The sequence below is a fragment of the Plasmodium malariae genome, assembly GCF_900090045.1.
Source record: "Plasmodium malariae genome assembly, chromosome: 5".
Taxonomy (NCBI): Eukaryota; Apicomplexa; class Aconoidasida; order Haemosporida; family Plasmodiidae; genus Plasmodium; species Plasmodium malariae.
This window is the reverse complement of record NC_041779.1, coordinates 418072-442242: the sequence shown is the minus strand read 5'-3', so window position 1 is coordinate 442242 and position 24171 is coordinate 418072. Positions and strand designations below refer to the sequence as shown.

General features: G+C 24.4%; 6 protein-coding genes across 6 annotated transcripts; 4 read left to right on the top strand and 2 right to left on the bottom strand.

Moving 5' to 3' along the window:
• Positions 1-199: 199 nt before the first annotated feature.
• PmUG01_05017300 (conserved Plasmodium protein, unknown function) lies at positions 200-3427 on the top strand (the record flags this gene model as incomplete). The annotated part of the gene is made up of 1 exon (XM_029003368.1): positions 200-3427. One exon carries the CDS (start codon positions 200-202, stop codon positions 3425-3427), a length of 3228 nt encoding a protein of 1075 aa, XP_028860320.1.
• A 945-nt stretch (positions 3428-4372) lies between these two features.
• GAMA (GPI-anchored micronemal antigen, putative) lies at positions 4373-6733 on the bottom strand (the record flags this gene model as incomplete). The annotated part of the gene is made up of 1 exon (XM_029003366.1): positions 4373-6733. The coding sequence occupies one exon, from the start codon at positions 6731-6733 to the stop codon at positions 4373-4375; it is 2361 nt and encodes a 786-aa protein (XP_028860319.1).
• A 2941-nt stretch (positions 6734-9674) lies between these two features.
• On the bottom strand, positions 9675-10644 carry PmUG01_05017100 (conserved Plasmodium protein, unknown function; the record flags this gene model as incomplete). Its single annotated transcript, XM_029003365.1, has 3 exons — positions 9675-10009; positions 10091-10240; positions 10575-10644. 3 exons carry the CDS (start codon positions 10642-10644, stop codon positions 9675-9677), a joined length of 555 nt encoding a protein of 184 aa, XP_028860318.1.
• A 2510-nt stretch (positions 10645-13154) lies between these two features.
• Positions 13155-18606, top strand: PmUG01_05017000 (conserved Plasmodium protein, unknown function; the record flags this gene model as incomplete). Its single annotated transcript, XM_029003364.1, has 2 exons — positions 13155-15034; positions 15294-18606. 2 exons carry the CDS (start codon positions 13155-13157, stop codon positions 18604-18606), a joined length of 5193 nt encoding a protein of 1730 aa, XP_028860317.1.
• A 1162-nt stretch (positions 18607-19768) lies between these two features.
• Positions 19769-21513, top strand: PmUG01_05016900 (conserved protein, unknown function; the record flags this gene model as incomplete). Its single annotated transcript, XM_029003363.1, has 7 exons — positions 19769-19924; positions 20155-20256; positions 20394-20486; positions 20695-20785; positions 20921-20991; positions 21124-21219; positions 21472-21513. The coding sequence occupies 7 exons, from the start codon at positions 19769-19771 to the stop codon at positions 21511-21513; spliced, it is 651 nt and encodes a 216-aa protein (XP_028860316.1).
• A 1014-nt stretch (positions 21514-22527) lies between these two features.
• On the top strand, positions 22528-23346 carry PmUG01_05016800 (prohibitin, putative; the record flags this gene model as incomplete). Its single annotated transcript, XM_029003362.1, has 1 exon — positions 22528-23346. One exon carries the CDS (start codon positions 22528-22530, stop codon positions 23344-23346), a length of 819 nt encoding a protein of 272 aa, XP_028860315.1.
• Between the last annotated feature and the right edge of the window lie 825 nt (positions 23347-24171).

Genomic DNA, 24171 nt, shown 5'->3' with positions numbered 1-24171 from the left:
TCAAAACGATACCTCTTCGTTTTGTCATCTGTTTTTCCCGCTTTTTTTTGGCGAAATAGATCAACGAGAAGAAAAAAAAATTTAGCACCCTTGAATAAGAGTAATGCCATTTAAGAAACTAGATTTTTTTCAAAAAATTCGTTTTATTTTGATACAACATCGAGATAAATATTTTTGCCATTCCTGAAAGTATAATAAAATGAAAAAAAAAAAAATTAAAAAGAAAAAAAGTGAGGCAAAAGGTGATAATGTAGACAGTGAAGTGAATTGTAAAAAATATGGGGAAGAAAAAAACTGTCTCCTTGAGCTAAGTGATCAATATAATACGACAATGATTAGCAACAGTATTGACAATACGTTAGAAAATAATGATATCAAAAAATTTTCTGAAAAATTAAAAAGAGATAATATGGATAAAAAAGAAAAGCATATAAATGAGGAATATGATCAAAGGAAACCTTTTAAAAAGAATTTTGTTGAAGCGTTAAATGACTCATGTATCAGTTTGAAAGATAATGTAGGGTTAAGAAACCAGAACGGTAAGGGTGTCTACAAGAACGAAGATAGCAGCAGCATTAGTAAGGATAAAAACAATGATGATAATGATAGTAGTCATGATAATAGTCGCAATTATAGTACCAACTGGGATGAAGAATATTACGAAAAAACTCTGCAGGGAGAAAACGATATGAGCGACATTTCTACGGATGAGATTTTGAGCGGATTAGAAACTGAAAGCGGAATTGATGATGATGATATAAGTGGAATGTTGGAGGATGCAAAGAACAGGGGTGGTCAAGAACTTATTTACGAAAATTTGAATAACAATGAATTAAGTGCATTATCGGAAGAGATAAGAAAAAAGGAAAAGATATTAGAAGAAGAGAACAAAAATATATGGAACCTAAAAAATCGATTTAGTAAAATAGAGAAGTTTACAAATTTAAAGAAAAAAAAGATGAAGGATTTAAAAAAAAGTATAGAGGATAAAACTAAGATAGAAGAAGAAGAAAATGCAATGTGTAAGAATATCGAAATGAAAAATGTATTTTTAAATAAAGAAAATAAAAAGTTAAAAGAGGAGAGAGAAAAAAATAATGAAAAAATAATTAAGACTCAAAATGATTTGGTCAAATGTGATAATGATATAGAAGAAATAAAAAAAAAGTTAATGTGTAAAGAAAACGAATTAAATGAATGGTTTGAAAAAATTAATAAGGTACAAAAGGAAGAATATGAGATCGAGAAGTTCCGACTAATAAAAGATAAAGAAATAGAAAAATTATCTTACAATCTTGAAAAATTATGTCTAGAAAATGTTGAAAGTGAAAAGAACTTAAATACATTAAAAACAAAAAATATGAAATTAAATATTGAGTTACAAGCAACTGTTAACGATAATGAAGACATAAAGAAGGAAAAAAAAGATCTGTTGAAAAAATGGAAATGCATAGTAGATGCTATAAATAACAGAGATCATACTGTTATGAAGTTTGAGGAATATTTTAGAAAATACCTTAACAAGGAACAAAAATTGAAACAAAAATATGAACATATTACTAAAAATATAGATGCTCAAAAAAGTAAAAACGATCAATTAAATCATAAAATAAAAGAAACTAAAATGGCTTTAAATATATTAAGAAAAGAAGAAACGAATGTAAATAACACTTGGGCAAAGGTTCTAATCGAAAGAGACTTGTTGAATAAAGATTATGATCATGCAAAGTTTAATTTTAAAGAAAAATTAGAAGAAAAAAAAAATTTAGAAAATTCCCTTACGGAGTTGACAAAGACATGGGAAAACCTTTTGGAAAGTTCAGAGGAATCAAAAAAAGAACTCCATAAAGAAGAATTAAAAAATGTGGAAAAAAATGAATTAATAAAATCTAGTGAACATATATTAAATGAACAAAAAAATAAATTAAATAATCTAATAACCGAAATAAAGTTATTAGATGAAGAAAAATTTCGCTTATCACAAGTGTTACAAAAGAGCAAGAATGAATATACTACTTTAGAATCAGAAGTTTTGGGAACACATATAAAAATAAAACAAATGAAAAATAATATAAAGAAAATAGAACAAGAACTAGAAAGACAGAAAGAAATTTTATATAAATTCGATTTTCAAATACAAGTCTTAACAAAAAAGCTAAATGTAGTATCAGGTAATAGTACGTTTGAAAAAAAAAAAGAAAACCAAAAAAAAATTTTGACCTTAGAAAAGGAACTGTCAAAACATGAAGATATTTTTAATACACTCAACAACGAAATTAAAAGAATTAATGTAGAATTAAAAAGTATAAATATGCATCGATGTGATTTAAAAGATCAGAACTTAGACATTATACAAGAATGCGAAAAATTTCAGTTAGAAATTAAATCTTTAGAAAATACTGTAAATAATGAAAATAAAGAGAAGGAAAATATTATGCTTATAGAACTGAATTTAAAAATAGAACTTGACAAATTAAAGGGAAAGTTCGCAAAACATTTAGATAATTTAAATATTTTAAAAGACCAAAAAAGGGAAAATTTAAAAATTGCTAAATTAAATGAACAGGATATGAACGCTCATATAGAATCACTACGAAATATTATGAAGAATATTAATGATGAAATACATAAATTAAATATTCAAGTATATGATAAAAAAAGTAAATGCAATAACTTGGAACTAAAACTAAATGGTATAATTGCAATGAATAAAGAACAAGATGACGAAAACGTTATTAATGAAGAAAGTGCAAATAAACATATTTATTATAAAATAAAAATAGAAGAAGATATAATAAAACTGAAGGAAGAATTAAAGAAATTAGACGAACAAGTAGACAAAGAAAATAATGAAATACAGAAATTTCAAAAGACATTAAATGATATTTTGCAAACTAACAAAACGTTTAGTGATAATATAAAATGTATAGATCCTCAGTATAAATTACTTTTTAAAAAAAAAAAAAAATTAAATAAAAAATTAAATGAAATTAATGAAGAAATAACTCAGATAGAGAAAAATATTAACGACTATAATAAAAAAGTAAAAGTAGCAGAAAATCAACTAGACAATGTGCTACTAGAGAGTAAAAGCATGGAAGAACAAATAAATACCTTAAAGGAAAATAGCCAAAAAATGGAGTATACAATTAATGATATATTCATAAAAATTGAGAGAGCCTCCAATCAATTAAAAAATCTTATTGGAACTAACAAAAAATTACCCATATTTGAGACAACGAAGAAAGATATGGACAATAAGGATGATAATAAATCTGAAAATATTTCGTTGGAAAAAAAAATATTTAAACAAATACAGATGGAGTCATTAAAAGAAAAAATATCTTTTCTTTTTGAATGTCTCAACAATTGTAAGGACAATGAATTTGTTAAGGAAATACTTAACGTAGTAGAAGAAGCTCAGTAAAACAATAAGTATAAAATAAATGGATATTATACTATGTATATCACATGCCAAATTTCATCTTTTCCTAATTTATTAAATGGTGAAAAGTTTTAAACACGTCTATGCCCATACATTTGTGGACGTTTATGTCTATAAGAATGTATCCCTATATACACCTGCTTTTCTGAAAATAGCTCTCATCCGATATATGAATATACATGTATATATTTGTAAGCACCTACATATGTACATATATTATTTCCTATTTATCGCCCTTTTTCCATATCGGGACTTCAAAGTTAAAATATTAAAACCCCCATTTCTCAATTATGAACTTACAAATGTAAGAGATTTTTTTGTACAGAACAGTTAAATCATCGCTTAAAAACTACATACATAATTTTTATCATCTCCCAAAATTTAATTTGTTAATAGGATTTTGTGCTTACGTTAAGTTAAAAAAATGTAGAAGAGTTAATTAATTTTTAGTATTTTTATATTATTATGTATATATATATATATTTATATACTTATACACATAAGTATATCTAATTAAATTTTTTCATGTTTCGTAAAAAGAAAAAGTTAAGTATATAACAAAAAAAAAGCACACATAAAAATTGAAAAAACAACAACAAAATAAAAAAAATGTATTAAAGCAAATATGCGCTCTGTAGCATGCATATTACACACATATATAAATATGAGAATATCATGTGTACATATTAAAGTGGAAAAATAAGCACTCACAGAAAAATAAAATAAAGTTAAGAAGTGAATAAGACAAATATATATATATATATATATATGACCAATTAAATTAACAGCTTAATTCGGTAGACTAATGTGAGTAATAAATAGGGAAAATTAACATGTTCGTCTAATTATGCGTATTAATATAATAGCTTCATTTGGAAAACTAGTATAGAATAGCCTAATTTTTACAGCTTTAAATGACAAATTAAATTAATAAATTAAGTAAGATAAAAAAAAGGAAAATAAGAGAAGGACCACATATGAAACATTCGCAGTAAAACTTCTACTATTTGCATTTAAAGTTTGAAAAGTTTGTTCAACACCAGATGACAAACTAGACAAATCTAAATTATTTTTTATTATATCATCTGCTTTCTCCCCTAATGGGTCGCTTACTATAGCAATTAACGGAGCACTGTTATTAAGATTAAAATTATTGTTAAAATTCATCCCTTGGTTGTTATTTTGTTTATTACTTTCTGTATTACTCTCTGTATTACTTTCTGTATTACTCTCTGTATTACTTTCTTTATTATTTTCTGTGTTTCGAACTTGTAATGCGGATAAATGGGAATTGGAACTTTTTAAAGTTTTCTTACTTTGTTCTAGTTCTCTCAATTCTTCTAATTTAATTTTTTCATAAATTAAATTGTATTTACTAGCGAAGTTATTGATTAAGTTCTCTTCTTCTGATTCTACACCTAAATTAGTACTATCAATTAATTGTCCGTTAACTAAGGCTTTCTTACAAAATGTTTTTGCATCCCTTGTGGGTGAAGGAGTCATCATAACAAACGACTGAATTATGAAAAGGATTGCAGCCTGTGGTTTTATTAACAAGCGAACTAACATAATATTGTCACTTAGATCAAGGAATGAATTACCTATAAGTTTTTTAATTCCTTCTTCATCTATTTTATTAGTGGGTTCATTATTTTCAAACTTTACAATGTCTAAGTTTTTTATTAAGTCTTTTATTAATTGTGCCACATTTTTAGGTTTTAATGAACTTGTTGAATATAAAGGGTTATTTAATGGGTCATTCGCATGTAAGCCGCCTTGGCTGTTTATCGTTGTGTTTGCATCTAAGTTGGTAGCTGTGTTGGCATTTGTATTGGCATTTGTGTTGGCATTTGTGTTGGCATTTGTGTTGGCATTTGTGTTGGCATCTGAGTTGGTAGTTGTGTTGGCATTTGAGTTAGCATTTGAGTTAGAATTTGAGTTAGCATTTGAGTTAGCATTTGAGTTAGCATTTGTATTGGTATTTGCGTTAGCATTTGTGTTGGCGTTTGTGTTGACATTTTTGTTGGCATTTAAGTTAGAATTTGTGTTAGCATTTAAGTTAGAATTTGTGTTAGCATTTAAGTTATCATTTTTATTAGCATTCGTGTTGGTATTCGCATCGACATATGTATTAGCGTTTGAGTTAGCATTCGTGTTAGCATTCGCATCGGTATTTGTACTGGCATTTGTACTAGCATTTGCACTTGGATTTGCATTTTCATTTGCATTATTATAGGGACCTACATTCGAAATGATTTTTATTTCTTTCGATTGGACAAAAGAGCCATTAGTTTTTTGGCTGTGGTGCTTATAATTACTTAAATTGTGAAGAACATCCTCATTATTTAATACTTCATTTTTTGACCGCTCATTTATTTTATTCAATATGTTTCTAGTTCTATAATTGGTTAACTTTTCATGTATAGCTACTAATCTTTCTACCAACCCTCCCCTTTCTAATAATTGCATCGTAAATAATGGAAAATTATAATAGTATTCAGAGAAGGCATAAAAGGCTTCATTTATCAATTCTTCACTATTAATTTTTAAAATCCCCAAATTTTCATATGATAAACTATTGGACACCAGGTTTGATTTACTTCCGTTTCGCAATCCACAAAAAATACCTGCAATTAAATGTTCTCTTTTTTTTAAAACATCAGTAATATTTTTAGACCACAATTTTTCGGTTACATCCACAATAGAAGATCTTAAATCAGAAAACAGCTTAATAGAGGAGGTGTAAATATCTTTTAAATCATTATCAATACAACTTAATAAAACATTATAATTTTTGATGATGTTATTAAATGTATTTTCTTCGTTATTTTTATCGATGAATGATTTGAGCAATATATTACTAAAAGCTATTTTAGAATGGCATAATTTTTTATATGTAAATTGGTGAATTAAATGCTCATATTTCTGGCTAGTGCATGGGAAGCTTAAAGGGACTTTATCCTTTTCATTTATACAAATGTTTGTATATTTTGTTTGTGTGCAAAGAGAGTCATCACTTAATTTACTTTGTAGAGCTTCCATTATGGAGGAAAATACATCTTTTTCATTTAATAATTTCTCCATCATTTCTTCTGCCATATTTTGGATCTCACATGTGTTCTCATTATTGTTATTATTATTGGACATGCTATTTTGGTTGTCATTTTTACTGTTATTCTTATCAGGAATTAAAGCTTGCGTATTATTGTTTCCATTTCTTATTAGAGTATTTACAAGATTGAATAATGCAATTGTTAGCACTACGAAGAAGAAGTTATTATATTTCATCCTTTATGTCATATGTATATTTCTCTATATAATACTATTTTAATTCGGATTTTAAAAAGTTGTGATTGTACCATAAAAATTGAAGATACAATCTCAAAATAAAAATCCTTTTTTTTTTTATTATGACATATGTTCTAATACGTTATATGATGATATGATACTTTCTCCTTATTTTCTCTATTTTTATATGTTTATTTTTGGTTCTTCTATCCTGTTCTGTTCTGTTCTATTCTATTCTGTGCCTTTTTTTTTTTTCTATATTATTTCCTCCTTTTTTTACGTTATGACAATTATTAAATGTCGTTGACCCTTCTATTCTATATTTAAGAAAAATAAATTTTAAAATATTCGTGTATCCTACTTTTTAACCTTTGTAACTATTTTAAAATTTATCTCTTAATCAATTAAAGAGAAAAATGAAATTCTTTTTATTTGGCCTCTTCTCATAAAGACACCATTAATTGTTCACAGAAAAAAAAAAAATAAAAATAAGACAGCGATATATGCTGCAGAATAATATATGTATTATTTTAAAATTATTTTATTTTTGAAATGTAAGTACATAGAATTATTTATGATCTCAAAAAAGCAACGATTGAACAAAAAAAATTAAAAAGAAGCGTATATAAATAATTAACCTATTTGTAGAAAATTAAAAACAACCCTCACCTTTTATATATATATAAAACGAGTCAACTTTTTCTCCAACAAATAGTAAAATAAAAAAATAAAAAAAAAAGAACAAGCCAAAAAAATAGTTATAAAAAAAAAAAAAAATGTTACAAATTTATGTAAATACACAAATGAGGAAAACTTTGGCTATTTCGTATGTAACGTTAAAAAAAAAAAAAAAAAAAAAAAACTCTTACTCTCTTTATATATATAGTTAAGTATGAATTTTTTCTGACTTGTAATAAATTTTTGAATAGAGCATTAACAAGCAATATTTTCAAAACATATACATAAAAAAAACGTAATTCTTAAAAAACATAATTTTCAAAAACAAAAAAAAAAATAATTGTTTTTCAGGACAAATGTCATTTTTCTTTCAAAACAACATAATAATATATATAAAAAAAAAAAAAAAAACAAGACTTAAAATCATCAACATTTAAACTTTAAAAAAATTTCCAAATTAAAATGCGTAAATTGAAAATTTTATTATATATGAGAGACACAAAGGAGTTTACAAATTTTAACATTATATAATTTTTATGTTTCTTCTTTCTTTTTTTTTTTTTTATGTAAATTTTTTGTTTTTCTCTTATAAAGGTATTATAATTAACACATGCAGTTGATTCCATAAGGTTCATTTATGTTCAATTTTTTCGTGTGTCGTAAATTAAAAGGATCAATGTTACACATTTTAATTAAGTTGCAATATGTTAAAAAAAAAAAAAAAATTACTTATTACAGACATTTTTATAGTACTCATAAATAATATTAAATTGTTTGTATAAATAAATATAAATAATATGTATATATATATATATATATATAAATGTATATTATATATATATATTTATACATTATGAAAAAAAACTTTTGCTTTTGCCTTAATATACACATGTGTAAACATGAAAGTTACTAATTTGCATGCATCGAGCTACGTGGAAAAAAAAAAAAAAGTAAATATAATTTATAAATAACAGATATAATCCCTAATAACATTTTTTTACACTTTTTAAGATTATTTAAAAAACATAAACCCTTTATTTAAAAATGTATCTTTCTCTGTTTCCTTTTTTTTTTCCCATTCTTTCTTTTCCTTTTTTTAATTTTTGCAAAATTTACTAGAAGGAAAATATTGAAACATTTTTTCAGAAAAAAGGCTGTTTCTTTTTTGATGTTTTTAAATTTAAAAAAAAAAATAAAACCTGGATACATAAAACATAAGTTATATTTATTTTTTATCATCTCAAAAGTAATTTATGTTATATATGAAAGAAAAACGAATTTTTCTTAATTTTCTGCAGTAAGTTTTTTAATTGAATTTATATTATATTTTGTAATTCAAGTTATATATGGTGAATAATTAAAGGAAAGATAAAAATTTTTTTATATTTTTTTACATGCACTAGTTTTAAGAATATGTTTTTTCTCCTTAAAATGTTCTTCGTTTTATAATATGAAAAGCTTATATATAGAAAAAATGAAAGGGTTAAAACATTTAGAAAGAGTTATATAAAAAAGATAAAATTATAACAAAGTAACTTTACTAGAGCTTTGAGATAATAGAAAATTTGTATGTATATGTATACACATTTATTTTTTGTCTCAAATTTGTGTTAACACGTAAGGAAATATGTATGTATATAACCAAAGGGGCATGATAACATATTAGTGGATCCTGAAAGTAAGAATGATTACTATATCACCTTTAAATTTTCGGAATTAAGTAATAAACAAGTAAGAGTTCCAGTGCTTTGCGAGTCTTTATAAATACGCATGATATTTATTCATGTTAACAAATTAATTTTTTTTTAATGAAAGTTTTAAAGAAGCTTAGTTTACTTAGTTAATAAAAAATAAGTATTAAGTAATAAGTTATTATACTAAAAAAGAGGACATTTATATTTTTTCAAAAAGCCCAATTACAAAAATTAAAAATGATGTGGATTCACGGGTAGGGAGGTCAAGACAAATGCAACTAGAATAGGATTTTATTTATATGCACATATATGAAGTTGAACACGTGAAAATTATTGAATATGTAAAAATAGGACATAATTATTGGGCGAAAATATATGCTGTTCTCATGTGATATGTTATTTATTTATTTTTTGTGAAATTTAAAATTATTTTGTTTTGATAGTTGCAATAAAAAGCGATGAACTGATATAAAATAAAATATAATAAAAAAATGGATTATTTTAAGACAAAAAATTAATTATTTTTAATTTACTTTTTACAATTTTATAAATTCTTCTATTATTAATTTTTATTGTGCTATTTGTTCTTCATTATATAATTCTCCTTGTAATATTCTTATTACGCCATTATTTTTAATTAAGTCTTCAGAAATTAAACTTACATAATCATATTTACAACTAGGACAACTTATGTCAGTGTTAGATTTATCACTTAAACAATTGGGGCATTTTAATCTAGTTATTAAGAAATCTAAATTTCCTTCATCTTCTAAATTTTGTAATGCGATGTCATTTCCTATCGAAACACCATCAACTAATATTTGAGGTAAAATTACTCCAGCTTCGTTAGAAAGCAGTAATTCATCTTCTTTCCATTTATTAAACAATTCTCCGTCTTTTAAGTCTGCAAAAAGGTTATATATTATAACAAGAAAAGAATTCAATATGTTGGTAAAAAAATAAAATTATATACATTTTTTTTTACTTTTTGCTGTGCTTGTGTCCCTATTGGAGTCTATTACAAAATACATTAATTTTTTACAATTTAACAAATTTTGTGCTCTCAAAGAAGAAAAAAATGATGACTTTATTCCTCCAAGAGAAGTTGTTATTAATACAATTTCCGCCTCTTGCGCTGAAAAAGATAATTTTTTTTAATTTTTCTATATTTAATAATATAATTATCGTACATGCATATATAATCATAAATATATAAATAAATATATAAATATATATATATATATATATATATATATATATATATATATATATATATATATATATACATATGCACTTCTTAATGCTTCGTCGTTGTAACAACTACTTTTTTTTTCATTTTCTTATTTAATGTATACCTATTGTCACCCCAGTTTGCTCTAAAAAAAGAAAAAAAAATTCGGAATCCATTTGAAGATATTCAGGAGAAAAAGAAAAGATGTGCATATTTTTTTAGTTTTTTTTAAACTTACCTTCATTGTTTTGGTCATCATTCAGGTTGGAATTTTGATCATCGATAGCTTCAGCGTTTTCAGGCTCCATTTTCAAAAATGTGCATATATATATTATTTATTTTTGGTTATATATTTTACTTGATTGTGTACTAAGCTTAATGTAAATAACATCAAAACAGGAAATTAAACATTTTAACACATACAGTACAATATAAATTTATAATTAGCTATATATAACATATTTGTCTTTTCGTAAAAAGAGGTTTATAAAAAGAAAAAGAGGAAATTACTGTTCCCTTATAAATTCTTTTTACCAGTTTTGTTAACTAATACAACTTTAGTTGCTCATTTTTCGCATAAGGTAAAGCGTGAAATAAAAAAAGGGAAAAAAAGAATACGCAAAAAAAGGGGAAAAAGAAAAAGAGCAATTACAGATTCAAAAAAGTGTTAAATTTTTTCTGAGTCCAGAATGAAGGGTTTGTTAATTTTTGTTTTGTGCTTTTTTTTTTTTTTTTTGTTGTGTGTGTGTGATTTTCCTTCTCTTGTTTTTTCATAAGATGCATTTTTTTATGCCTACAAAAAATATATATTAAACATATATCTTGAAGCTAAATGATTTTATTTTTTTTTTTTTGAAATACCGATTTTACAAATTTATTTTAAAAAATTTGTTTAGTTTTCTGTTAGTCTTAAAAGGAAGTTAATATTTATGTATATATAATATATTTGTTCTTTAGTAACACTTTTAGAAATATTTAAACATATTAAATATTTCCAAAAATTGTTTCTTAATAAAAATATTTAAAATTGATTATAAACTGTCTGCGTATTGACAATTTTTATCTTTGTAAATAGCACTTTTTTTTTTTTTTTTTGAAATTTTAAATAAAAAAAATATTCAAAATTAAGGAACAAAAAAGGAAAAAAAAAAAAAGTTTGTTACATATAAATTTATATGCAATTAAACAAAAGTATGTATAAAGTTCTATTGTAATAAATCTCTAAATATAGGAGAAATAAGGAAAATTAAAATGTGTTGAAAGGGGAAGATATAATGGCTTCTTTTAAATCGAAACTTGAAATATATATGTGTATATATATTATGTTTACACAAGATGAAAGATTTAATAAAAGGTTTAATAAATATGTGTGTACAGAAAGGGCTATATTTTTTAGATAAATTATTATTAACATGAGATCATGTAATTATGTTTATTAGGTGTGAGTTATTTAAGTTGTTACAGTTACATTTTAGATAAAAGCAAAAGTATTATTTCTTTCTCTTCTTCATTTAGCATATAAGTAATTATATTAACTTATAATGTTAGTATTATTGTTAACAAAAAAAAAAAAAAAATGCTTACATGAAATTAATAATACATAAATAGAAAAGAATAAGAAAATTCTTGAAGCACATTATTTTATTTTTTTTTTCCCCCTAAATACCTACACTTTTCAGATAGTAAAAATTTTCCTTAGCACAATATAATTTGGCTTAAACACCATAATACTCTCAAATTAACTGTAGCATTAATTTACAGCTATACTGCTATGCATACTTGTTTATCTGAAAATTATATTATAAATTACTTCTACCAAATTCTGCTAAGGCAAAAATTTTTTCAAATAGAATAAATTTTTATACACATAATACCATATTTTTATATTAAAATATTTCGTAGTTCAAGAAAAAATGCATAAGGAAATGCTATAATATTTTTGGCTTTTATATTTTGCATCTCATACAGCGAAATTTTATGATGATATTATATCATGTATTTACTACAATATTTGAAGGTTTCTTCTTAACTCAAAGGTATATCTTTTCCTCAATTATAAAAAAATAAAACGAGGTCTTTTATATTTCTGTAGGAAAAATATAAATGTGAGCATCTAAAGTATTAAATTTAAATAAACTATAAAAAACTGTATTATATATATATATATGTATGCAGCATGTACATGTGAGAACGTTTATGTATATATATGGCATATTTAAGCAAACGAATTTTTTTTTTTTTTTTTTTTTAGTGTAGAAAAATTGGGATTACCTCCACCTGTCAATTTTAATTATTTAAAAAAGAAAAAAAAAAAAAAAAGTAATAAAAGTCATTGTAGTGGTAAAGCTACATTATTGAGTAAAATTATAACACTTACTAAACAGAGAAAAAAAGGAAAAATAAATAGCTAAAACAATGAATGAACGAATGTATAACTGTGTTGAGGAATTTTCATCGTAACTGTATTTTTAAAAATATCACAAAATTTATAAGAGGTTACAGACAATGAACTTGCGATAGAGCATAGTTTTTATGAGTAATTTAATTGTTTATAAAAATTACATAAAATATTATAAAACAAGAAAAGAAAAGAATAAAAGAGAGTACATATGAAGGAAACTTTTATGAAAATTTTTGAGAAGAGTATATGGCTTAATATATGAATATTTGGGGAATAATAAAAAAGCACACATAATAAGTGTGTATGCAATTATGTATATATATGTATGTATGACTGTATGTATATATATGGAGACACAAATCTTACGTGCTTAGGCACATATAATACACATTTCGTTTATTTTTGTATACAAAAAGAATGGAGCTATACAACGAGGAAATATACGATAGGGCAAACATAAATGTGGCTGTAATAGTTAATGATAACATAAGAGAAACAATAATTAAAAATCTTCAAAATGATATGAAAAATAAAAATGTTACAATAAATAGCTATAATTATAACAATATTAATAAAATAAATAACTTTACGAATAATTCATTTATCCCTGAAAAAAAATGTTGTATCTTACAACAAGCGTGGTTAAGAAAAATAAAAATCGTCTCATCTGTTATTATTTTTTGTGTTGACTGGCAAAATATTATAAATGATGTGGATAACTACATTGACTTCCGTGATATAGACGATACGCATAATGAAACTAATGGTAAAAATGAAGAAAACAAGAACACATTGATAGATAGTCTGAATGGAGACATTCTAGATATGGAAAACCTTCGCCGAAATAATGTAAACGCAGATAGCGTAAATGAGGATGAGATAAAAAAAAAAAAAAAAAAATTATCAAATTACGCTTGTGTTCAAAATGTTGAATTTATGAATGATGTAAATAATGAATTAATTAAAAGAATAGAAGAAATAAATACCATAATTATGGAAAGAAAAAAAAATTGTAAAATAATTCTACTAGTTATATTACCGGAAAATACGCAGAATACGGAAGAATATATTAAATACATTAGTTTGTTAAATTCTAGGAATATAAGTGCTATATTTATCACGTTAGGATTAAAAGAGATACATAATAAAATAAAAAAATTAGAAAATTTGTTAAAAGACTGTGTTAATTCATTTTTCAAACAATATATAGTAAGTTATGAAAGTAAGAGTGCAAAAAATATGCAAAGTTTTTTTAACTATAATTTTAAAAAAGCATATATATTAGAGATGCTAGAAAAGTATGATGAAAGTATGAAACTTTATGTGAATTTATGCAAAGTATTTTATGAAAATGTGGGAGAAAAAATCTTTTCAGATAAGTCAACATTTTTTGAGTATGTTATTTTTTTTAATTATATTAGTATAAGAATGATATTTATTTATTTGTATTTTAAAGACATTAAGAAAAGTGTGCATCATATATATACACATAACAAAATAATTTTTTTGGCTCTAATGAGTGAGGAGGAAAATACAGAACATGACGATAATCATGAGAGTAGTACCTACAATGATGGAAACAGGAATGGTAATAGCAGTAACAATAGCAATACTAATAACAAACTTACAGAAGTTATTAATAATTTTAACATTACAAGCAGAAAAGATTTTATAAACTATGTAAAATATTTTGCATGCGAGGATGAGAAAGAGAAGAACAAGTTAAATAAAGCTAAAACTGAAGGAATGAACGAAGTGGTGCATACATTATATGATACAATTATTAAGGAATATTTATATTATAATTTACTTTCATGTATTTACTTTTATTTTTATAGAATTATTGAAACATTTAATATGAATACTCATGATATAGTATTGTATGGCATATACAGTTGTTTATGTATTTATTATAAAATTAAAACTCTTACAAAAAGAAGCAAATTACTTAGTGAGTTTTCAAATGTACAATTTGCTACCTATTTTAATTTAGCCCCGGAATCATATTTATATGATTTTATTCTAAATTTCTTAATCGAAATATTTCCTATTATTAATATAAATAAAATTAGCAGTTTATCAAGAATTGTTATTTATTTTTTATGTATGATTTATTTTGAAAAAGGAAATTATATTTTTTGCTTATATTTGTTGTTAATGTTCTTTAACAATGGTGAAGAGTTTTTCTTTTCTGGTTCAGTCGACACAGCTATTTTGAAAAGCGAGATATATAACTTGAATGATTTTTATTCTGCTCTGCAAAATTTCGACGGGAATAGCAGTTATTTGAAAATGAGGTAAAAAAAACTTTTCTTGTGATTTGTATGTTTACGCATATGTATATCTGCATGTACCTTTACATATTGTCTACGCTGTTATTCATAGTGTTAGGCACTACTGTTTATAAAATATTTTTTTACACAATAATAATTTATGAATCAGCTGCAAATGTTTCTTTTGTATTTTAAAAAAAGTTTCTCGTGTGTTCATGCATATACATATGTACTCCAGTGTTTGTAAAAATTAGCAAGAAATATTTATTCTCCACCTTTTCAGCAATGGACATACATACGAGCCTATGATATATTTAGTGTTGAACTGTTTAGGTTTTTTGTTAAGCTACGATAGGGTAAGAATAGAAGTAGATGACAGGAATTTAAAGAATGAAAAATTTAATATTAAGGATTACGAAGTATTATTTGTTAAGATATGCTTTGAATATTTAAATATTTTAATTAAGAATGAAAAACATAAGGAACAGAAGGAATTTGTTATTTTTATTACAAGATATTTTAAGCTCATATATGGTGGAAATGTAGTTATTCCTATGGAGATGAGCTTAAACATTTGTTATGTTTATGCAAAGATATACTATTTAGTTGAAAAGAATAATCTTAAGATTTTTTTAGAAATAAAAAATAAGAGTCATACCAATTTCGTTTTTCTACCATTTATTACTATGTTAATAAATAAAGAAATATTAATTTTTAAATTAAATTTTTCTAATTTTTATGAGGGAACAATTTTCCTCAATGCACACGCTTTAAATGACAAAGATAAAGAGGAATCCTTTTTTCTTGATCATATAAGGAAGGAAAATTTATTACTTGAAGAAGATTATTCTATGAATGATAACAAATTGAAAGAGAGGAGGAGGAGGAGGAAGGCTTTATTTTTTTTGAATGAAAGAAATATGGTGAATCTAGGTTTATTCAATATAGTGGAGAATGAAATAGACATTGAATATATTGAATTGTATCTTTACATATATAAGCAAATTATAAAAATAAAAATAGATAAAATTTGTACGTGCATGCTAAGAAAAGAATATTTGGAAGGAATAGATGATTCGGAGGTACATCAGTCACAGGTGATGGAAAGCGCAGTAGATAAATACACAGAAGAAGAATTGTTGACAAGTATCAAGTCCAAAGTTTTTAAAAACGATCATATTTCAACTAATTTAAGCAAGCTAAATAATGATCCAGTTATTAACAATTCTGAACAGGTCAGCAGGAAGAATGATTATAATTATGCAAATGGGGGAGAAAATATCACAGGAGGGTTTAAGAGCACCTACAATTATTCAAATGAAGAGAATATAGAAAAAGTTAAAATATTTGAAATTAGGAATAATTGCGATGAAGTTGATAATTCATATTTTTATAAATTAAAGAAAGGGTTGTACTTAAATCAATATAAGAATAAAATTATTTGCAATAAAAATAAATATATCTATGGAAGGTTATTAATGAAATATGTAAATTATTTTGTTTATCCCAATAATTACATTCTCTATTTGAATGAGTACAACATTTCATATATATTTATTACTTTTTCTAAATGTATAAAAAATTTTGAATTATATTTTTCATATATAACTGACAATTTGAATAATTCCACCTTTTATTTATTAACAAAACGTGCAAATGTGATAGGTGTTCAACAAATTAATAAGGAGCAAAAGGTTAAATTCGAGGGCCATAAGAATATGTGCAAATTATCTCAAGGGAGAACAAATGATAAAACGACACATTTAAATGTTAAAAATTATGATAAAGAAGGAATGATAGAAGAGGTCAATCAGAACAATGAAGTTACAAGTGTTGAAAGTACCTCCGAAGGTTTCGATAACAGTAGTTGTTCTAGTAATGATGAAGAGGATGATGATCGAACAAATGACAGTAATAAATGTGTAAATGATACAGCTAACTTATTAATTAACAATGAGGAAGTGAAAGAGTTAGCTCTAGATGAAACTTTTCATAAATTATTATCATATGAATTAAGCGATGAAACGAACGAGAGGATTAACAATGAAGAAATGAATTTGTTTTTTTTTGAGGTAGAAAGAAAGAAAGGGAAAGCAAAAGAAAAAAAAGGAAGAAGAGGCAAAAATGAGAGAAGAGAAAATAAAAAAGAAAGAGAAAAAAAAAAAGGGAGAGAAAAAAACGAAAGGAGAGAAAAAAGTGTTAAAAGACTGTACGGAAGAAGCAATTTTTGCAACGAATGCTACATATCATATAACATTAAAAAAAAGAAAAAAAATTGTACACGAAGCATTTTTTCCTTTTATACAAGTGGTAAGAATAAACTGATATGTATACCGTTTCTTGTGCGTCCAACAAATACCAAGAATGTAAATATAAAATTTGAATTATCCTTTAAGAACATTTATTTTCAAGATGAGTTAAACTTTTCAGTTGAGTACTCAGTTCAGCCTTCCATAATAACTATGATTACTCGAATAAACGCATTATGGAATAAAAACAAGGTGGAGGAAAGAACACAAAGCAGACATTCTATCGAAAGTGCAGAAAAGGGGCATAACGTAGAAAAGGTCTGGAATACAAAATATGAATGTGCAGACGAAAGTGATCGCAAGCGAAATGCTAATGGTAGCAACAACGAACATGAAATTAATCAAGGAAAATTAGAAAAGTATAATTTAGAAGAGGAAAATCATAAGGATATTGGTAAAGATGATAACAGAAGGATGAGGAGTGATCTAACGAGCTATTATATATATGTATATAACAATAATAAAAATAGTATATTTCTTAAAAGTATAACGAATAGGAATTTAAATAATACAATAACATTATCTCATAAAAGTACATATTGTGACTTAGTAACAATACATAGTAATAGAAATATACTTATAAAATATAAATTTAATTATCGAAATTTCCTTTTTCCATTTAATAAAATTTTTAAGGATGTAATATTTACCAACTCTTTAAAAGTTCCTTACGATGATTTGACTTATTTTAAAGAATTGAACTCTACTATGAATGAGCAGAAAAAAAGCAAAATCAGAATAGACCTAATTTATTCAAAAATTGTAAAATGTAACGAAATTTTTATTGTTGAGTCAGTAATAAGGAATGAAACAAATATTACAGAAGAAGTTATTATTTTTTTATATGATAAAAAAAAAGGACGAAAAAAAAAAGCGAACCTTAATAAATTTTATTTGGATCAAACAAATAGTAATAACAAAAGTAATAATAAAGTTTTAGATTTTAAAAAAAGGACAAAACAGGAATATTATAATAATAAAAGCGTATCTCAGAGTAGTTCAGATTCTTCATCGTTTTCATCAAATGATTTAGAAAATTTAATTGATCAAGATTACTATATATCAGATGATGAAAATAAGAACTGTAAGAAGAAATATATAGTTACTGGAGTTAGAATAATGAAAAATATTTTATTGCCATATCAAACACTTCGATTGAAATGGTCTTTCATTGCTTTTACCTATGGTTTTGTAAACTTACCTAATGTACTAATTAAAAGAAAAACGAAAATAAAAAACAATATAAACGTGTTTTCATCAGAAAATATTGAATTATTTGTAATATAGCATCAAGTGTTGCTGTCATATGTTGCACAATTTTATTTATGTATTATGTTTTATGTTTTCTTTCTTAGTTTTTTTGTTTGCTTTTTCGTTATTTCTCCTTTTTATTTATTTTTTTTCCCCTCATTTTTTTTTTTTTTTTTTCTTTTTTTTGTTTTACTCCTAACGTATTGTTTTTTTTGGCTTTATTATAATACACGTAAAATTTTATTTTAATTAAAAAAAAATATACATATATAAGTATATATGTGTAAGTATATATATATATATAAGTATATATGTATAAGTATATATGTATAAGTATATATATGTATAAGTACATATGTATATAGTGAATGAAGGAAAATCAACTTTTTCAGGACGACAAAGCGTTTTAGAATTTACATAAAATATTGTTTCACCCCCTAACTTATTTTTTATAGTACTAGAAATTTTTTTTTTCACTATATGAATTTTTCCACCAATATAGGCTGATTTGGCCTTCCGCTAATATTGTTACCACTGTTATTGTAACTGTTATTGTTATTACTATTATTATTGTTGCTATTATTTTTATTATTACTATTACCATTAATTTATTTTATTTTTTTCCCTTGTTAAAATGTGAGACTACGTAAACACAAAAAAGGAAATGGTCGCAATTTTTATGAAAAACAAAAGAAAAAATTATGTTCATTTTTTTGAAATAATAGTGGTCACCTATGCATATATATATATATATATATATATATATATATATAAATGTATATTTGTAAAATTAATGGGGGGGAAAAAAAAAAAATGAAAATCTACGATTAAATAGCCTATATATATAAGTTTTAATGAAATTACCATTAAAAGGGTAAAACATTTTTGCAATTTCATTACACTATTTTTTATTATATACATGTCCGCAGCAGTAATCGAAGTAGGGCTAATTTTTTTGTAAAATTTAAAATTATTTTTGAAGCATTAAGAAAAAAAAATATATTAACGATGATAATAGCATTTCGTTAAGTTGTGGATTTTAAAATGGGAAAAAGGCCTTAATATTTGAGAATATAAATGTGAATATATAAATAATTTTTTTTTTATATGCAGTAAATAATTGCAAGCTAAGTAAATTAGATTTTTTTTTTTTTTTTTTAATTTATTAAATATCTTAATAAAATATTTTTGAAAAAAAATGCCACAATGGGGTGCGGGAAACTCAAGGGCTATAGAAGCCAGACTAAGAAAAAAGATTGAAAAAGACAGAAAACAGAAAGAGATAGAAGAAAAAAAATTAGATGAATTTTGGAAAGATGATGACAAAAAAGCGCAAGCGAAAATTCAAAGAAAAGTAACATCATGTAGATTGTTTGTCTGTTTGTTTGTTTGTACGTATGTTTGTTTGTACGTATGTTTGTTTGTACGTATGTTTGTTTGTACGTATGTTTGTTTGTACGTATGTTTGTTTGTTTATATGTTCTTTTTTCTTTTTTTTTTTCTTCCTTTGTTTCATCATCATTTGTAATCGTTATATGCGATATGCTTAAAATCATCCCCTTTATGCGCACATTTTACTTTTAGGCTGAAGCTGAAAATAAAAGGCAACAAAAGTTAGACAGAAAAAAAGAATTGAGGGAATTATATGGAGAGGAAGAGAAATCGTTAAAGTCGAATAAAGAGGGCGTAAGTGTTTTGATATTATAAAGAAAATAAATTTATATTCAGGAATGTTCGTTTAACAATTTAAACATTTTCCTTTTAATTATGACAATTTAAAAAACTCCTTTAAAATGTGTTTTAATTTTTTTTTTACTTTTCAGAAAACAACAAATGCAAAGGTGACACAGGCACAAATATTACAGAGGTTGATTGAAGAGAAAAAGAAGGAAATACAAAATGAAAAAAAAAAGAAGGTAATGAATATACATAAATTAAGAGGTTTTAAATTACATTTTTTTTTTTTTACTATGTAGTTTAAAAATGGAAAAAGGTGTTTTTAGCAAACTTAAGATTTTATTCCTTTTGTTCAATTATAGCACAGTATAAGGTTGTGCTAACATTAGTTCTTTTAGATTTTTCAGTAATTTTATCGTTTATTGTTTATTTGTTTGTTTTTTGCAGGACAATATTAACGTGCACCAGATGGAATTAGAAGACAACATTAATCACATCCAAAGGGAAGAAATGAACTACTGTGATGAGTATATAAATGGTAAGGGGGGGATAAAACACATGGAAAAACATAAAATTTTTCGCATATTTGTAGTTACTCATTTATAATAACCTTTATATTTATAAAAACATTACAACTTAAAATAAGAAAAGAACAATTTTTTTTTTTTATTAGCTACTGGAATTGATGATGTTATATCTGCTTTGGATAATGTGTCATTCGAAAAAACTAAAAGTGTTAAAGCTGTAAGCTCAAATGGGAAATTACATCTATTTTATTTTTTCAAGAAAACATATATCCCATTGTACATATACATACATGTATGAGAACATACAAAAATATCTTTATTTAATTATGTTATTTTACCTTTTTCTAAGGCTTATAAAATGTTTGAAGAGGAAAATTTACCGCTTGTTAAAGAAGAGCATAAAGGCTTGAAACTATCGCAGTATAAGCAAATTCTATGGAAACAGGTATACATACATATATTCGCGGTGTTAAATAAATCAAGCCGCATGATACCTATTATTAAAAAAGAGTTATATAATTATATAAGACTGATAAAAAGCTTTTATATGTAATGGGTTCATACACATAATTACGCAAGCTTAAACGAATAAACATTAGTATGAACACATGCAAATAATCACAAATATAAATACGCTTACATATATATATATACATATAAATAAACATACCTACATGTTTACCTTCCTCCTTTATAGTTCAAAAAGTCGGCAGATAACCCTATGAACCAAAGAGATTAAATTTGATGTCGTATGGAAATACTTGGGAAAAACAGGAAGTACTGGAAAAAAAGTTCAGTTATTTTGAATAGATTGCTAAAGATTTTTGCATCTTATTCTAATTAATTCTTTTTTATTTTATTCATTTATTCTATTTTTTGTTTTATTTTCATTTAAAAAATTTTCGAAAATGAAAAGAAATTCCATACTTTGAAAATAATGCATATACGTATATGTACATGTATGTAACGCCCAATTTATTATTTTGATCTTGTTTTCATTTTATTTATATATAGTTTTTTCGTTTGCGTAAATATACCTCATTATTTATGCAATTTTTTTTATATTAATTTTGATTGATGATAATATATTTTTCGAATTGTAAAAAATTCCCCCTAAACTGATAATTAAAAAGGTAAAATTATTATATATATAAAATTATTAACATAAGAATTAAAATATTATTTAATATTTACATTAATAAGGGGTATAGAGGAAACAATGAATACGCTTTAAAAGGCAAAATAAAACATCGTTATAACGCTGGAAAAAGCTTCTACAATATTTTCATTTTTATAAAGATATGAAAATAATCGTAAATGTTAGAAAGAATAAAAAATAAAAGAAACAACACAATTTATATATATAAACGAATTTGTTAAAAGAATAGCAAAGGTTATTTATTTAAAAGGTAAAGAGTAATTTTTATATGGGCTGAAAAATATGAATAAAAACTGATAACGTGTATAGTATATGTTTGCATATTTGTAAGTTCGTATGTTCTCATGTATGTGTATATATATATATATATATATGTATAAATGAAATAGGAGAATACGGCACATCCAAAGAGATATATTTAAACCACGATATTTTTTTTTGTCACCACTTCATAAAATATATATATGTAGTCCATGCACATAGATAACAGAGGGTATATACTTAGATAGGCGTTCTTACCCCTGCACATGCATATATATATATATATTTATATATTTATATACGTAAGTACACATTTCTCAGTTACACTCTTTAATGGAGAAGCTTTTATCTTCAATAGGAAGGCTAAGTGTTGTTGCAGGAGGGTTAAGTTTAATTCCATATACTTTTATATATGATGTAGATGGGGGAGAGAGGTGTGTTATGTTCAATCGTTTTGGAGGAGTAAGTGAAAATACATATGGAGAAGGGAGTCATTTTTACATTCCTTGGTTTCAAACTCCATATATATATGATATAAAAATGAAACCGAAAGTAATTAATACGACAACAGGAACAAGAGATTTACAGATTGTTACCTTAAGTTTAAGACTATTATTTAGACCTCATACAAAGCATCTTCCATATTTGCATAGTACTTTAGGGCCAGATTATGATGAACGTGTTTTACCCTCAATTGGAAATGAAGTACTTAAGGCTGTTGTTGCAAAATATAATGCAGAATCCTTATTAACTCAAAGAGATAAAATTTCTAAAGAAATAAGAGAAAGTATTACAGCAAGAGCTAAACATTTTAATATATTATTAGACGATGTAGCAATTACTCATTTAAGTTATGGAAAAGAATTTGCTAAAGCTATTGAAGACAAACAAGTTGCACAGCAAGAAAGTGAAAGGGTAAAATTTATTGTTGCAAAAACAGAGCAAGAAAAAATTGCTGCTGTTATTAAAGCGCAAGGAGAAGCAGAAGCTGCTAAATTAATATCCACAGCAGTTAAAGAATATGGGAATAGTTTACTTGAAATTAGAAAATTGGAAGCAGCTAAAGAAATAGCTGAAAATTTGAGCAAATCAAAAAATGTTACTTATTTTCCATCAAATTCAAACATTTTGTTAAACCCAAAAAATTTATAGGGACAATTATGTTAATCGTTGTAATTCTAATATAAGTGCAAGAATATTTGAAGTACAAATATATAGCTAAAAATAAGGGAATATAACCGTAGAATACTTTGACTAAAGAAAAAAGGAAAAAAAAAAAAAAAAAAAAAAGTGTATTAAAGACTTACAGTTTTAGATTATAGCTAATTCATATGTAATTATATTAACCCTTTAACTTGGAATTTTTTTTTTTTTTAATATTATATATTTTTGAAGAAATTAGTTCTTTTAATATTTCCCTTTTTAAGGTTTTGTTAATATGATTGTTGTGCATCTTTGCACACTATTTACGCGGTTTTACTCTTTCATTTTTGCTTCTTTTAATTTTAATTAAAATTTTTTTTTTTTTTTTGCCCTCATTTGAGTGAACATATTTTTCTAACAGTATTTATTAAATATAATAAAATATTATAAAACAGTTTCAGAATTATAACAATGGAAATTTAATATTTTCAGAGCTCTACTTTTTTTTTTTTATTTGTACAAGGAGCTAATTTCTTAATTGTATTGTATTAAAATGTGTAATATTTAATGATTAAGTATGGAAAAAAAAAGAAAAAAATGTAGTTCAAAATAGGGCAGAATTTACACACAATTGTTATATATATATATATATATATATATATATATATATATATATATATATATATATATGTGTATATTTGTGTACGCTTGTGTTTATGTATTACTTATATCACCCTTAATACATATATTAAATTTTCCTTCTTTTTTCTTACATCTGATATGACACCCTTTTTATACAAGCGGAAATAGTTGCTTGAGATATAATACAAATGG